This window comes from Prosopis cineraria, unplaced genomic scaffold (assembly GCF_029017545.1).
Source record: "Prosopis cineraria cultivar Desert tree isolate PC_DT_omini unplaced genomic scaffold, ASM2901754v1 PC11, whole genome shotgun sequence".
Taxonomy (NCBI): Eukaryota; Viridiplantae; Streptophyta; class Magnoliopsida; order Fabales; family Fabaceae; genus Prosopis; species Prosopis cineraria.
Window position 1 is genome coordinate 28,161,481 of NW_026555342.1, and position 17,117 is coordinate 28,178,597.

General features: G+C 29.5%; 1 protein-coding gene across 1 annotated transcript; it reads right to left on the reverse strand.

Moving 5' to 3' along the window:
- Positions 1 to 208: 208 nt before the first annotated feature.
- On the reverse strand, positions 209 to 15,268 carry LOC129286424 (receptor-like protein 33). Its single transcript, XM_054922385.1, has 6 exons — positions 14,581 to 15,268; positions 13,638 to 13,784; positions 5,991 to 6,125; positions 3,527 to 4,767; positions 651 to 812; positions 209 to 310 (listed from the first exon to the last, which is right to left on the reverse strand). The coding sequence occupies exons 1-6, from the start codon at positions 15,266 to 15,268 to the stop codon at positions 209 to 211; spliced, it is 2,475 nt and encodes an 824-aa protein (XP_054778360.1).
- Positions 15,269 to 17,117: the final 1,849 nt, after the last annotated feature.

A 17,117-nucleotide genomic window follows, 5' to 3' on the forward strand; every position in this document is an offset into this window, starting at 1 on the left:
TGATTTTACTTTCAACCAGGAGCTGAGTTTTAAATAATCTTGTTAGACATGATTAAAACAAGATTAAAATCATATGGAGTCCAACCATGTTACCCAACAATCCAAGAAAGCATGCAATAGAGCATCTCAATAACAAATCTATGAGTTTACAAGTCACCCAGCTTGTAAGAACTGTTATATGTACATGAGATAGGAACAGGATTTGTCTTTAATAGCTACTGACCACATCAATAAAACCACTATCAGATAGATTATATGCAACAGTCTGAACCCAGATGACTATTTCAGAGAATGCAGTCTCAATGCCGAGCTTTTCAACAAGTAAACAAGTAAAGAACATTTACATAACATGTTCAACATGAATGTAGGCATAAAGATGTCCAAGTTAAGCTAGAATAATAATATCTGTACAGGGATGAAATTCTATTGATACTCACGATTTAAAAGAAAGCAAAGGAAATCTGAAAAATTTGATTGTCCTACAAACTTCATTTTTTAACAAAACAAAACAAAACAATGGGTTAGCTAGAAAATTCATGCTTTTCATCGTTCACAATTCCCCCGAGTTCAGACTTTATTATTTCCTTTTGAGTAAAAGCATTGTGGTAATTGAACTAACTCCTCAACATGACTGTAATTCAAGAAAGTACCATGAAGAAAAACACTAACCAAAATTTTGGTGAGAAATGAGAAGCATCGAGAAGCAGAGCAACTGTTCTTGCTAGCCGAGAAGCTGAGAAGCACCGAGAGGCTAAGAAGTTGAGAGAGACGATCACAGAGAGGGCAGCAGAAAGATGAGACCAGAAGCTTGGCTGAGTAGTAGAAAGACCAGATGAAGAAGCTTAGCTAAGACCGAGAAGCAAAAAGAGGATACTCTGATTAGAGATTAGGGCAAGCACAACAGACTTTAAGTGTTCTTTTGAAAAACTTGACTAGCGCGGGGCTTAAAAATTAACTGGGGAAGGAGAATACACGTCTCCTAGAGAGGAGAGGGATGTGGATTTGAGAATCTATATCCCTCTCCTTTCTGGGACGTCCCACACAAAATGAGGGACGTGGCTTCTTACGTCCCTTAGAGAGGAGAGGGACGTGGCTTTTACCATGAAGCTACATTCCCCTCTTCAAGGGGGACGTGGCTTCTTCACAAGTCATGTCCCTCTCCTCAAGGGGGGATGTGGATTCTAAAGAAGCCACGTCCCTCATGAGTGGGGGACTTAAATTTTGATAAAGCCACGTCCCCTCAAGAATTAAGGAGACGTGGCTTATTAAAATTTTTTTGTTAAAATAAATTTTTTTCAATCTACATCATCTTTTTACTTGGGTGATGTGAATTGTATTCTTTCTAAGTCTAACTTGTAAAATGGGACGTAAATTAGGGTAGTAGAAATGCCTTTTTGTAATAGTGTAGTTCTCACATTTAATGCTTGATCATGTCTGAAAAATAATAAAAAATCAGTCTATTAAAAAAATAGAAAATCACATCACTGACACAGAACTCTTCGGCTAAGTTCATAATTAAGTACTCATAAGCTGGATTTCGGACAATCAAAATTTTAAATTTTTATCAACTTTTAAATAATAAATTATTTTTAAAAAGGTGACATTTTTTTAGAAACATTTAAAAGAGATCGTTGAAATTAATATTATTTTTAATCTACATTTTCCATTTATAAAAAAAATACTAAAATGGTAAGAACAAATTATACTGAATTTGGACCGTGTAGATGTTTAAGCATGAAATCCAATTGGTACGGTCTCTCTTTCTTGTCCTCAACCTACTTAGCTCTCAAGGAAACTCTCTTTCTCTAAAAATCCTATCAAGTGACGTAAAATAAATTAAAATTATAGTTGTGTTTGAATCAATAGGAATTTTGATTTGAACTTGGATTTGGACCAAATTTTCCATTTAGACACATAAAATATATATGGATTTGGAATTGAAAGATTTTAGATGTACATTATGCACGAGAACTTTTTTGTAAGTTGAATGTAGTAATTAAATAAAATTTTTCTGTATCATTGACTCATGATATTATTCCACGATAGTTAATCGCTTGTCATAAGAAGAAATAGAAAGATGTTGATGCCGCAATTTAATTCCAATGGTTACACAAACAACTTATCAAGATGCCATGGTTCTTTTCAATAAGTATCAGTTTGATGCAATATACATACATACATACATACATATATATATATATATATATTGCAACGTAACTTATATATATATATATATATATGCAACGTAACTTATTATCTGATAGCAAAATTGTAACATGGACGTACAACACAGCTCTCAATTAATGGGCTCATGCTGCTCTCAAGTTCCTTTGTTAATTAATTTTGTAATAACCAATAACAAAAAAGGCAAAAAAAACTAATTAGAATTTCAAGATATATATATATATCTCAATGAAGAATGAGGACGGGGATTATCGATTCAATTTCATTTCTAGCAAAGAAGCCATCATGTTGAATGTACATATCTACTCTAATAATACGTAACAGTTTCATGTAAACAGGGGAGACATTTCATGAAACATGGGAGTCTTATAATTCTCTAGATAGTTTGCAATATACACACACTCTCTCTAAACAATTATGATCATATTAATACACACACACATATATTCTTCAACAGAGGGAAACTGATTGAACATATATATATTGATTTTTTTTTTTCGTATTATGTTGTTATTATGACCCTCAAGGACATTACAATCCTAAGTGCTAGATGAGTTAATCAACTTTCGAAGGTTTAAATTAAAGAACCAAACAATTTAACTTATTGATATATTTCAACTCTCTTTCCCCATCCCTTTAATAATCAGGGGTGATAGAACTATTGATCTTTACACTCACCCCATCCTACACTTTCTACCAAGCAATTCCTAGGCAGCATTTCATCTCTTTATTTACTAAGAAAAACAACCATTCAAGAAATTATTGTACTCCCTTTGTCTCAAATCATAGGATATTTTTAAAAGAATTTATGCATCTCAAAATATTAAACACTTTAGGTAGATTAAGATTTCATTAAACAGATCAATTCCAATTTTTCCTTTTCTCTATCTATAATTAATTATTATCCCTTCTCTTTTCAATATATTAAATGGTAGGTATTTTTAGAAGTTTATATTTTTATTTTGAAAAGATAAAGTTGTTAAGTATATTTAATGAGGTTTATTGGTATGTGAAATTTTGTCCAAAAGTGTCTTATAATTTGGGACAGAGGGAGTAGCATAAAGCAAAAAATATTGACTATTATCTCTCCCAATTTTCTAAAAGATACTCAACAAAAAAGCAATTATTGTAGCAAAGAGAAAAATATTTTGATTTGCAATTACCATAGCTAAGAGAAATAGACTTTGATCTCCTCACAACTTTGATACAAATATTGAACACAAAACACAAGAACTTGAACATTTAACAAGAACGGAAAAAGATAAAAAAGAAAATTTTAGATAGAAGAGAAAATTTGAACCCAACATCAAATATATAGCTTCTATGAATGATGATTTCTAACCCTTCTCCTCCTTTTCTTTAGTGGATCGTCCACCAAACTTGCAAGCCTTTGAGGTTTACCTGTAAATATCACAATCCAAAACATTGTTGATCCCAAAAAGGCTCCACATACATACCCTAGCAAGATAGGTTTCCATCCAAATTCAAATCTATCTTCAAAACTTGAACTTTGTAGTGGTGGTTGTCTTTCCCTATTGGAGTTGCAAGGGATCATTAGTTGAAAACCATACAATTGCTTGTTTCCTTCAAAGGAATCACTTGTGAAAGTCTCAAATTGTTGACCCCTAGGAATGCAACCTTCAAGTTGGTTTCGTGAAAGGTTTAAGATAGATAAGAAGTTGAGATTAATCAACTCTATAGGAATTTTTCCAATAAGCTTGTTCGATGACAAGTCTAGCCATTCTAAATTTCTCAAATTTCCTATTGAGTTTGGAATTACACCAATGAGCCGATTATTAGAAAAATTAAGCCCCTTCAATGCTCTAAGCTGCCCAATAGATATTGGAATCTCTCCCTCAAACATGTTATCAGATATATCAATGCATATAAAAATAGTCAAGACCTTTTCCATATGAATGTCATGTCCTTTTAAGGTCACCTCAATGGAGTCGTGATATTTGCCAAAGTTACTAGATTGATTATAACCCATGTACTCTAAACTAATTTCTCCCTCTCTATTTTTCATAGCATCAAAATTTTTGAAGTATGTTTCAGGTAAAGGGCCACTCAACTTATTGTTGGATATGTCAAAAACTCTCAACTTTGTGAAGGCATAGTTGGATTTGCTGTTTAAATTAGGGATGAAACCATGTAACTTATTCTCTCTAAGAACAAGCACTTGCAATTCTTTAAGGTTTTGAACCCAATGGGGAAATGTATCATGAATGCCATTTCTGCCAAGATCTAAGACCTCTAAATTATTGCAGTGGACCAAAGATTGAGGCAACAAGCCATATAGAAGATTGTCATTAAGATTTGAGGTCCTCAACTTGTTTCCCACCTCAAATGTTTCTGGTATGGAGCCATAAAAGCTATTGCTTTGCAAATCCAACACATAAAAAGCAAGGGTAGAGCTCCCAATGCAGCGTGGAATTTGGCCACTGAAGTTGTTGTGGGATAAATTGAGAACTCCAAGTGAGCTTGCATTGCAAATTGTAGAAGTGAGCTCTCCTTGAAGCAAATTGGAACTCATGTCAATGAAACTCATGTTTTCCCCAAAGAAGTGGTCGAAGTGCACTCTTCCTGTGAGAAAGATTAAGTATCTAAGCTTCCTCCATTTTTATACTTTTAAAATAATATTTCTGTTTACTCTAAGTTTTTAATTCCTATGTAATAAATGTTTAGAAATAAAAGAGAAAAATCACATAATTTGAATTTTAATGAAATAAAATAAATTGATTTGTTGCATAAATTACAATGAAATAAATAAGAAAAAAAAATCACAACTCTGATCTAGTATGTATTAAACTCCATCACATAAAATTATGATATATTATTAACCTTGACATGTTTACAAATAAGTATAAAACGTTGGATCTACCGAAAAATCTTCTTACATATGCGGGTGAAATCAAGTAATGGGAAAAGGACCAAGGAAAAAAAATCAACTGATACTCTTTGATCCTATCAGAGAAAAATGACAACATCTCATGTCTTTATAATGTCTAGACATGAAAATTTAAATTTATTTTTTGTCTTTCAAAAAGTTTTAAAATGAAAAGAATTAACAAAATCATATATTACCCTTGGAGTGCCAGGGTAATGGACTTTTTAAAAATTTAAATTTTTGTAAACTGTAGTTATTAAATAATTATTTAATTCAAATTATTTTTTAAATAAAAAAGGAAAAGTTTAAAAGAAGTTAATAAAACACATGGATCGATTGCATATGAGGCGGAGGATTTTTATAAATAGAACACGAATGACGTGTGTGCAAGTAGAGTTGAAATTTTCTACTTTTCATGTTACAAATATCATGTGGTCCCATCAATTCATAGCCACGTCTTTATGTTATATTGAGATTGTAATCATGAGCTGCATAGAAGTTATTCAATATATTTACAAGGCTCTAAAATTGAAATTAACGATGAATACATCATAGGTGTAAAGAAGGCTAAAATTTTAGTTTTTATTTAAGAAATTAAAATAATTTCAGTCGCAGATTCTGGAAATAATTTATTGAATATAAGCATTTTTTGGGCAACACCCTCCTATATATAAAATAAATAAATTGACTTTTTTTAGAGAAACCTGCACGTGTAAGAACTTTTAATGACGTAAAAATTCAAAATTATTTGTTTAGAAAATTGGATTATGTTAAACATGTCAAGTATAGTATAATTTTTATTTTTAATGGAATTTCATTTAAAAATTTTACAAACAATATAGAACAATCGCAAATAATAAATGAAAAGTTTGTTAAAGTACAAAATTAAAATTTTGCAAACAATAAAGAATAAGCATACCTGTAAAGAAGTTGTCTTCAAGGAATATATATGCCAACGACATCCCATTGAAAGTAATGGGTCCACTCAAGTGATTTGATCCCAAATCTAAGACTTCAAGTTTAACAAGATTTCCTATTTCCTTGGGTATAAAACCTAGAATCACAAAAATTGATAGGTAATAACATTTTTATTACAGAATGAACTTATAAAAAACGTAAAATTTTTATTACAATAAACATGTATTACAATTACTTCGAAAGATTGATGAGCCTTTAGATCCGTTTGGATTAACAATTATAGCAAAAAAAGTGATGACAGTTGTTTTCTTAAGAAAACATAAAAAGTCTTTTGATGACAAATAACACGCATAAAAATACCAAAATAAAAACTAAAGAAAATGATCTGGACAAATGACCCAGGTCCTCTACATGATCCTTGAAGGATTAAATCCGACAAATCAAGTGGACAAGTACGTGGAACAAAGACAATTATATATATTAAAAATAATCTAAAACACACCTAACAAATTGTTATATGACAAATTCAATAACCCAAGAAAAGATAGGCTGTAAATTTTTGTTGAAGTCATTCCTAAAAATTTGTTGCCCACAGCTTAATTTATAAATTGATATAATTTTTTTTTTGTTACTTTCTCTCCTATTTATTTAAACTTGTATACTTTTTTCTTGCCCCGTCATTCTTTATTTACTTAACCTTTTCTCTTTCATCTGATCTTATCTTTGTTATGGAATGATTTAAATGAAGTTTCGATGTCATGTTATGAGTTTCTAAAAGCTTTATGTGAAATTCTTCCATGGTATCATGATATGTTATTATATAAAGTTTTATGTAAAGTTCTTCCATGATACCATGATATGTATATCATGCCATACTTGTTAGTTATGTTTAATATTTAAATGAATCATGCTATCTGGAATGGTTATGTTGCCATTGAGAATTTATGTCTTACTCCCAATTACTAACCATGTTAGTTGGAAATCTAACAAGAACAAGAAGGAAAAAGAATTCAAAGAATAAAATAAGTGGCACAAGATTGCAAAGTTGGAGACTTATATTTTAAATCACATGTAAATTTATTTGATTTATATAAATGCACTCAAAAATAATGCTATGCATCCTTTATATGTCTAGAGTAATAAAGCATAAGTTGAAGCTATAGAAATTTCCTGGAGCTATGATTTAATTAAGCATGTAAGTATCATACTGGCCTGACACAGGATTTTCTGAAGGTCTATTAATGTTTCATTAAAATGTTTACAATAAATGGACTCTTTTGAATCAGACAATTTTCTACTCATAATACAGACATCCTAATATTTCTAGGAAGTTTAAATCCGAATCAATTGGAGCTCTGCAGCTTGAGTTATTAATGTTCTAAGTGAAGTGTTAAAATTAGTCATGAAAACAGAGCAACTTAAGTGAATGTATTAAATGTACCAGCTAGCCCAATTAAAATCTTGTTTCTTATTTTTTTTTCATCTAGAGGGCTCGTTAAGGTTTAAAATGAATGAAGAATCATGTCAAATCAGTTTTGTGTAATTAGTTATGAATTTGTACATCTAAGGTGCAGATTCTGTCCAAGAAACAGAGCTAGTTTAGAAAAGCAATAAACTGTATTGTCTAGCATTAGTAAAAGCCATAACTATACTATAGATCATCCTCATATGAATTCTTTAGATGTAGTTATGATTTTTCAAAATTCAGAAAAAAATTCTAAACTTACTAAATAATGAAATGTAACTCGATGATTAATTTGCAAATTTTAATTCTTGGGCTTCAAGTCCCATTTCACCCAAACCATGTTAATTCTAATTACATAACAAAGCTGTTAAAAGTGAGGACGTAATGTTGCATTTTTGGGTAGCATTTTATTTTTTTAATTTCATTATTATAATTTGTAATTGATTTCTTGTACGCATTTAAATATGTTTTTTTATAAATAATAAATAAGAAGAACACAACTCCAAACTTGTCTGTATTTTAATGTTATTTTGATATTAAAATATTCAATCACACAAAAATTATCAATTATCATTAAATCTAGTATGTTTAAGAGTAAGTCTAAAATGATGTTAAATAAAACAAAAATAATTTAATTAATACTCTTTTCAACCCGATACCATTTAATGAATTTTCAAAATAAAAAATTGAAAAAATAAGTTAAACTGATAAATAATTCAATAAGGGGAGAAAAAATATAAAAATAAAGTTAATAGAAGACGCATAAAATTTAAAAAATGAAAGTAATGGTATTTTAGGTATAATCCATTTCAATATTAATAAACAATATGAAATTTAGAATGAAATGATGAAATACAAACTATTATTTTAGATATGCTCCATTTCAAAAAAAGAGATTTAAAGAAAAGGAAACATAATCATAATTAAATGTATACCTGTAAATGAGTTACTATCCAAATCCAAATATATTTCTTTTAATGATATATAGTTTTAAAACTTATATATAATAAATAACAAAATGCGCATCTCCAAACTTGTCTGTATTTTAATGTAAATTTAATATTAAACTTACACCATCTTACAAAAATTATCAAATGTTATTAAATCTGGTATCATATATAATAAATATCACAGTTCATAGTATTTTGTTATTTTGGGCTTGTCATCACTAGCTAGCTATATAAATGAAACATCAAAGACTTCAAGTAAAGGAAATTGATGACACATTTTTCTTGACAAATTACTATTCAAATGATTCATTCACAAATTAATCCCTCTCAAATAAGCATATTCCAAATAAAGGAAGGAATTCCACCTATAAAAAAATACAAAATATTTGTTTTTTAATTAGAAATCTCATGAATTCATTTTGTAATTAGTTTTTGTTAATAAAGTCTTGAAATTAATAGAAAATAAAATATTTTGTCCTTGTAAAGAAATTTAAATGGGACTCTTTCAATATATCAATTAAAATTGCACACTAAATTTTCTTTTAAAGAAGAGATATGGTGAAATAGATTATGGAATTAATTTTCCTTGTCCAGACAGAACAATCAAATTATTTATATTTTGCACTAGAGTGATTTAATATTTACAAGGCTCTAACTTTAAACTTAATGGATGAATATCATAGTATCTTATCAATTTATAGTATTAGTAAATAATACTTTTCTACCTTTTATGATATATTTATTCTGATACATTGATTGATGTGACATTACAAGCAACAACAAATAATAAAAAGTCATTCTTTTTATATATAATCGACACAATTCATTTTATTTTATAGGAGAAATCACATCCAAGAACCCAAAAAGAAAGTTATTCACAAATAAAGATCAATAACAAGTCTCATTTTTTAAAAAAAGCATATATTTTCAGTTTAATAACAATTCATTCCATATCAGTCCTTATCTATGAATAATTGTCTTCTTAAGTTCTTGGTGTGATTCTCCCTATTATATATGAGGTGACATTGGATAATAATATTTGCAAACAATATTACAAGGTACTATCTACGTTCTTCGATTTTCCTATTGGTAAGGAATTAAATAATTCATAAAAACTGCACACACTAAATGTGTAGGGCCACATTTAAATAGTTTAATAGCAAAATTAAAAGTCTAGCCTAGTATTTTGTTAGAGAATATGCATATTAAAACAATATTTCAATATTCATGCATGTGCATCAACATATCATGGATATAATAAAAATGAAAACGTTCCATTTAGTCAAAAAAAAAATAAAAAATTTGAAGTTTTTTTCCATAAAATGTAAATTTGGAATTAATTGAATTTCTACCATCACTTGGTATATATGCTATATATGTAAATATTAATTTTTATTAGGAGAGAGAATAATAAAATTTCTGGTATAATTTTGGAATTAGTTGAATATCCATTATTACTTGGTATATATGTTCTATTGAAGCCATGCATCGGTGGATAGTTTTGGCCGCGAAATTATTTTTATGCAAATAAAATGGTTCAAATTTTGGAAGCCCAAAAAGATACGTTATTTTTTAGCAGACTTTCAGGCACATAATTTGATCCAAGAAAGCAAACTAGCTGGGTAAATAATGATGATGTAATATCTCCTACAATTATTTGAAACATGGTACGTTGGTAAATAATACTTCATTTTTTTTTTCTTTACATGTCATATGTAAGAGACAACTGTATATTTTCTACAACATTGAGGACTTGCTCATATTGAGAAATAACACTAACGCACCCAATTGGTAGGACCAATAACCATAGAATACATTAGTTCTCATGGGATGTGAGTATGTGTTTTAATGTGTGCTGGATGGATTGTCTCCATTTAAATACGCGCGCGTGTACATGGAGAAAAACTTAACTTTGAAAAGAAAATTCAGGGAAAATGAAAGAGAAAAGCATATCAATTCCAGTTGGTCCTGTCTATCATTTCCATCATTATATCAAAACAAATAGGGATATTAGAAATAATTAAAATTATGTTTTTTACGATAAAATTTTTTTCGTTTTGAGAAATTTTCTTTTTGTGTGCTCTAAAGAGCTGGTCAACATAAGAAAAAAGGAGTAGCAAAATAAAATGGGCAACTCCGTGCGCTTATTGTGCCTAACTGTGTGTGATCAAATTAAATGAATGATATGATGAACATAGAAAATGAATGAAATGACGAAAAGGCAAATCTCATTTCAAACTTACCTGTAAATGAGTTGTTCTCCAAATACAATTTTTTCAAAGATGTGCAGTTACTTATTGATTTTGGAATGCTTCCCTCTAAATAATTATCATAAACAGCCAAGATTTCCAGCATAGGGGGTTGATGACACATTTCTTCAGGCAAATTGCCACTTAATTGATTCCTTCCAAGGTTAACCACTCTCAAAGAAGGCATTTTCCATAAAAATGAAGGAATTTCACCTGAAAAAAATAAATATTTAATTTGTTTGATGGTTAAGACAAAGAAGCTTATACTTACGGTATGAAAATATCTTCAATTGAAACTTTTGGAGGCAGTATAGAATAAGCACTGTGCTTAATTATCATCCTCAAAAAGTTGTATAAATAATACACAAAAATTTGTTGAAAGCGTACAATTAAGGGAGGGGTGCATTAAAGGGAGCTTGTAGTTAGAAGCTCTTACAATACTCTTTAACACTAAACAGATATAGGTGTCATAAAAAGATTAAAAATAAGATATCATAATAGAATGAAATACGTAAAAGCTTAATGAAATCATATTAATTCTCACGAAATCTTTCAAGAGTTCCAAAAAAAAAATATGATGTGAATATGTATTAGAACAAGGAAATATATATTAGAACAACGACAATTATAGATATTAAAAATAATCCAAAACATACCTGGCAAATTCTTACTAGACACTCAATAAGTGTGGATAAGTATGAAGTTTTTGTTGAAACCACTCCTGAACTTAACTTGTAAATGATATATATTTTTTATTATTTTCTCTCCTATTAATTTTAACTTTATTTTCCCTCTCCTCATGATTCTTTATTTATTTAACTTCTTGTTCAGTAATTATCCTATTTTCTTATCTCCAAGTTTTAAATTTCGAATTAAATAATTACTCAATAATTATTATATGAAAAGCTTTAATTCGAAAAGTATTATTTAATTTCACATAGCATAAATTTTGAACTAAACATTTAGCGTAGTTCCTTTCTATATCCAGATGAATTATAGTGATGCATTTTATTTATTTTCTGAGGAATAGGAATATCTCATTTAAGTATTCTGTTATTAAGTTCACAGAGTTCTCTTTACTGTTATTGTAACATCCCAAATTTAGGATCAAGAAACTCAAGATATGTTCGAATTTAGTAAGCTACTAATCTTAAGTAACCAAGAGTCATAAAGGTGCCCTGAAAAGTGATTCCTAGGGACCAAATTGTAACTTTAGAATCTTTCTAAGGCTAAAGCTCCCAACTAATTTGTATCAGTTGAATTTTGTCATACAAAAATTACCAAATATTATTAACTCTAATGTATGTATAAATCACAGTACTGAAAACTAAATCAGTCAGCTCAGTCATGATTACAATAATATAATTCAATTAAATATACAAAAAATTCACATATAAACCTAAAAGAGTAATATTTAAATAAAAAAGCATTAATCCACATGTAAATGTAACATTTATGTATAAACTACACATAATCCAACAAAACAAAATTACTAGATTACAAATTTGATGGACATCTATTTTTTCTTTTAACTTAAACTGATGTCTTTTCAGGCTGAGCAAAGGAGATAAAAAAAATTTAAATCCCACACAATTGGCCCAACCAAAACTCTTAATTGGACTGACTAGAAGACTAGTTCACTATTATGACCGGCTAACCCATGCATGCTGAATTTCCGCTGGTGTGTGAGTGTGTGTGTGTGTATTTTTCTAGAAATAAGTATAAAACTGACGTTCAATCCGCCAAAAAGAATTTCAAGTAATGCTTATTTCAACATAGAAGAGTAACGTAGCCACATCTCCTGTTGTCTACAAAATGAAGATATAAATATGTAAATATTAATTTTTTATTAGGAGAGAGACTAAGAAAATTTCTGGTATAATTTTGGAATTAGTTGAATTTCCATTATCACTTGGTATATATGTTCTGTGGAAGCCATTCGGTGGATAATTTTGGCCATGAAATTATTTTTATGCACATAAAATGGCTCAAGTTTGGAAGCCCAAAAACACAATTTTTCAGGAGACTTTCAGATAAATATTTGATCCCAAAAACCAAACTAGCTAGTAAATAATGATTATGTGATGTCTCCTTCAATTATTAGAAACATGGTACGTTGGTAAATAATATTTCAGTTTTTTCTTTTACATGTCATATGTAAGAGACAAAATTATATTTTCTACAACAACATTGAGGACTTGCACATGTTGAGAAATGACAGTAAGACACCCAATTGGTAGGACCAATAACCATAGAATACACTAGTTCTCATGTATCGGTTGTGAGTGTGTGTTTTAATGTGTGATGGATGGATTATCTATATTTATATACGCGCGCGCGTATATATGGAGAAAAACTTACCTTTGAAATTAAAATTCAAAAAAAAAAAGATCAGGGAAAATGAAAGAGTTCGAAGAATATAATGTAACTGTGGTAGAGGAGAATAAACATATATATCTTTATGAGAGAATTGGATGTATCATCAAAATTACTTTGCCACAATACTCTTCCTGTGTAGAGTATCATGAGATAATACATACACAACACATTCAAATTTTTTATAACATTGTTTCAAGACTTACGTTGAGAAATAATGCTAACATACTCTAAATGATGATATAAAAGTACAGCTAATTTTAAAAAAGCCATGACCCATAATTGGAAAGACTACTAACCAAATAATATATTAGTTGTCATTTTGTCACGTATTATGTGTATGTGTGCGAGACTCATTGAGGTGCAAATGTGTAGTTACTTATATTGCATCGGGGTTTTTCACAAATTGCTAGAAAAATTATGGGTGATTCACATATTGCTAATTGGGGCACCACCATTATGTGAACCAACAAACAAATACACACCACACACCCACACGCATCACAAACATGAAACACATCATTTTAAAATTATTTTTATTCAAAAGATTAAAACAAACAAACATAATGGCACACAGTTTAAAACAATTATATAATTTAAACTCTTACCTTGCAAATTGATATTGTCAAGATATAAGGTTTGGAGGTTTGTCAAATTTCCAATATCGGTTGGAATGACTCCTCGATTGAATATGTTATCACCCAATACTAAATCTGCCAATTCCTTGCATTGATGCCAAATAGAGGGTACGTTGCCTGACAAATCATTATGATGGACATATAATCTTTCAAGTTTTGGAAGCTCATAACACAAATTTGTTGGGAGACTTCCAGATAAATTATTTTCATTAAGTTCAATATACTGTCGAACTGAACTATTAAATACAGAGGTTGGTATCGAGCTTGAAAGCTGATTGTTTGAAAGATATATTTTTCGTAGCCGTGGAAGATCACCAATCTCATTTGGAATGCCTCCTTCAAATATCAAAATATAAATAATATGTCAATATATATATATATATATATATATCTAAAGTATAAGGAAGAATTTTCTAAAGTATGCATTGTTTACTCATGTTTGCAGTCTCTTTTTAGCATCAGGATAGTCCAAATTAAAATTGAATGTTATGCCACAGATCCATGCATTGTAAGCTTTATTTACTCATTTTGTAAGCAACCCTCAAGATGTTTTAAATGATAGAATAGATATTCATTTTCAAGAACTGGTATCCGTTTAGATCCATTAATAGGATTCATATATTATTTATTCCGATACTAGCTCTTATTTGAATGCGCCATAGTAAAGGAACAAATATCCTATTACTTCAGTTGCATGTAGATACATGATTTATTGAGCAAAAAATTGATAAATTTTTTAAAAAACAAAATATGATAAAAGAATGCATAAAAATACCAAAAAAAGAATACGAAATAGTCGAGAAGAATCTGTATCCTTCTAGATGATCTTTAAGAGAATATATCATGCTAACCAAATAGACTAGCTTAGAGCGAAATCAAATATAGGTATAGAAAAAAAAAATCCAAAACATACCTGACAAAGTGTTATAAGACAAACTCAGTAATTCAAGTGATGATAAGTTGGAAATCATTTGAAGAATGATTCCCAAAAGCTTGTTACCCAAAAGTTGTAAAATCTTCAAACACTCAAGTCTTCCCACCTCAATAGGAATGGTCCCTTCAATTAAATTATTATTCCAATCTAATGTCTCCAACCTTGATAGATTGAATAGAGTTAATGGAATAAATCCTTCAAAACTATTATTTCGAATATTTAAGTGCTCCAGTGTAGATAAATCTCCTATCCATGTTGAAACTTGTCCATGAAAGTCATTGCAGCTCAAGTTCAGTAGTTTCAATCTACGTAATCGAGCTAACTCTCTTGGTATTTGACCATAAAAATTGTTGCTACTAAGATCAAGTTCAACAAGAAATGAGAGGTTTGCCAGTTGTGGAGTTAAGGTACCTTTAAGATCCATGCCACCAAGATTCAAGGAACGGACCCTTCCTTGGCGAGTATTGCAACTGACACCAACCCAATTGCATGGAGAAGAAGAGAGTGACCAAGTAGATAAGAAATCATATGGATCTGAAGTGATAAAAGATTTAAGGACAAGAAGTGCAGATTTATCAATAGTGATGTTTGTATCAATCCATGCTAAGGATGATATGAAGCAATTGAGTGAGATGATTAAGAAAACAAAGGAAGGAGGTTTCCCCATGTTTAGCATATCAGACTTGTCAAAATTGCAAGTTGTGTATGTAAGAAATCACACACATATCATTTTATACTACAGCAATTCCAAATCAAGTCAAGGCGTCACATATGGAAAATCAAAAGGATGCCTCTTTCGTGATCGATAAGTTAAGAAATTCAACTAAAATATTGATTATAATTACCGTGTTTGGTAAATAATATCTGTTTTTTATATTTGAAGATACTGTTTTAACCTTCTCTCATTTAATTTTACCACATGGATATCACAGCTATCAAGAGTCTTCATCAGGTGATGAATATGTAATTCGCCGTGCTATTTCTACGGTCGGAATGAGTTTTTTTTTTTTTTTAATGGAACCCAAGTAATTTTGTTTTAAATAAAAAAGCATGCATTGAATGGGTCCCATGATAATCAATCAATCAAAATAATCAAAACAAAAATACGAGAGGGACGAAAAATTTTGCACCCCAAAACAAATCTGAATACCATTTCCAATAGTAATCTCATAGTTTGTAGAATTTTTATTTTATTGACTTGTATTTATAGCTTATTTATTTTAATGAATATACAATAAAATACATAAATTGTATAGAAGGGTTATTTGCAAATAACACATGCAAAGGTTAATTAAAGTGTATCTTTTCTTCCTCCAAACAAAAAGGCGCTAGTATACACAAGTAATCAAATAATGAATAGTGTATGATCTAAGGGAGATTTGTTCATAGACTTTGTTCAATACCGACTTTTACTCATTAATTATCATCATTTAGTGAAACCACTCACTGGTTTACAAGTTTAATTTTATCAACTTTATCACCTCCAATATAATGACCTAAAAGTCTAAAACTAGTAACATTATGAAATTTCAAACAGTGGCTATCAAATCAAAATAATTATGGTTAAAGAGAAAAGTTAATAAAAAATCTTAAATTAATTAATTAATATGAAAAGAATAGAAAATTCATTACCAACAATAAGTCCATATGACTAATTTTAATTATTAATTTTTTTAAAAAAAATTGATACATTGATTCGGTTTCATGATCTGATAAAATTTTCTCAAAAGTGTCGGCACATGGCGTGCTAGGCTTTTTCGAAGTCTTCATACTTTGGTTGGACGTATTATATCAATAATCCATTTTGTAGGTACATAAAGTGCTTGGATTGTGAATAGACCTTAAAGTCACAATACTCTTATGAGGAAACAACTCATACAATAAGGGTGTGAGTTCCAATTTTATTGCCGGTATAAAAATCATTTTAGCAGATTTATTAAAGCTCAATTTGTAAATTTCTAGCTTTTTTTATAATTAGTGTATGTATTAATTTTTATTATTAATCATCATTAAATATAACGTGTTCACAATTTGAAATCTAATTTTGGTTCAAAGCCAAATATTGGTCATGATAACAATCCAATTAGCTTTTTTTTTTTTAACCAGCACAATCCAATTCACTTTCACTTGTTTTTCCCTCCTTACTAACATGTATCTTTTTCATTGGAGGTAATCATGTTGGAGGTGCTGTGTGCCACTTTCACTTGTATTTATTATAATTAACCCCTGACAAATTCAATCCATTCACTTATGTGGTCTGACAATGTTGCGTACGTAGTAGAATGGCTATGTTGAAAAGAAGCCAAAACAAAAGAAAATAAAAGAAGAGAAAAAAGAATGAGAAAAGAAATCAAGTCATCAATGTGGTCATATAGATAATCCATAATCCAACAGTGAGTGAGGGAGGGACTGTATCGTCATTATCGCGTTGAAAATCAAACAAAATAATAAAAGTGTTAATATAGATATTTATTACTTTAAATGAAAATTTATTATTAAATTTTAGAGATAATTAA

Bases quoted from the DNA above. Each gene is read 5' to 3' on its own strand.
- LOC129286424 (XM_054922385.1), bottom strand. From the start codon at position 15,268: ATGGGGAAACCTCCTTCCTTTGTTTTCTTAATCATCTCACTCAATTGC. The intron at 13,785-14,580 runs GTATGTTTTGGA...ATGATTTGTCAG, and splicing joins GTCTTATAACACTTTGTCAG to GCAACGTACCCTCTATTTGG. The intron at 813-3,526 runs GTTAGAAATCAT...TCTACTACTCAG, and splicing joins TAAAGAAAAGGAGGAGAAGG to CCAAGCTTCTGGTCTCATCT.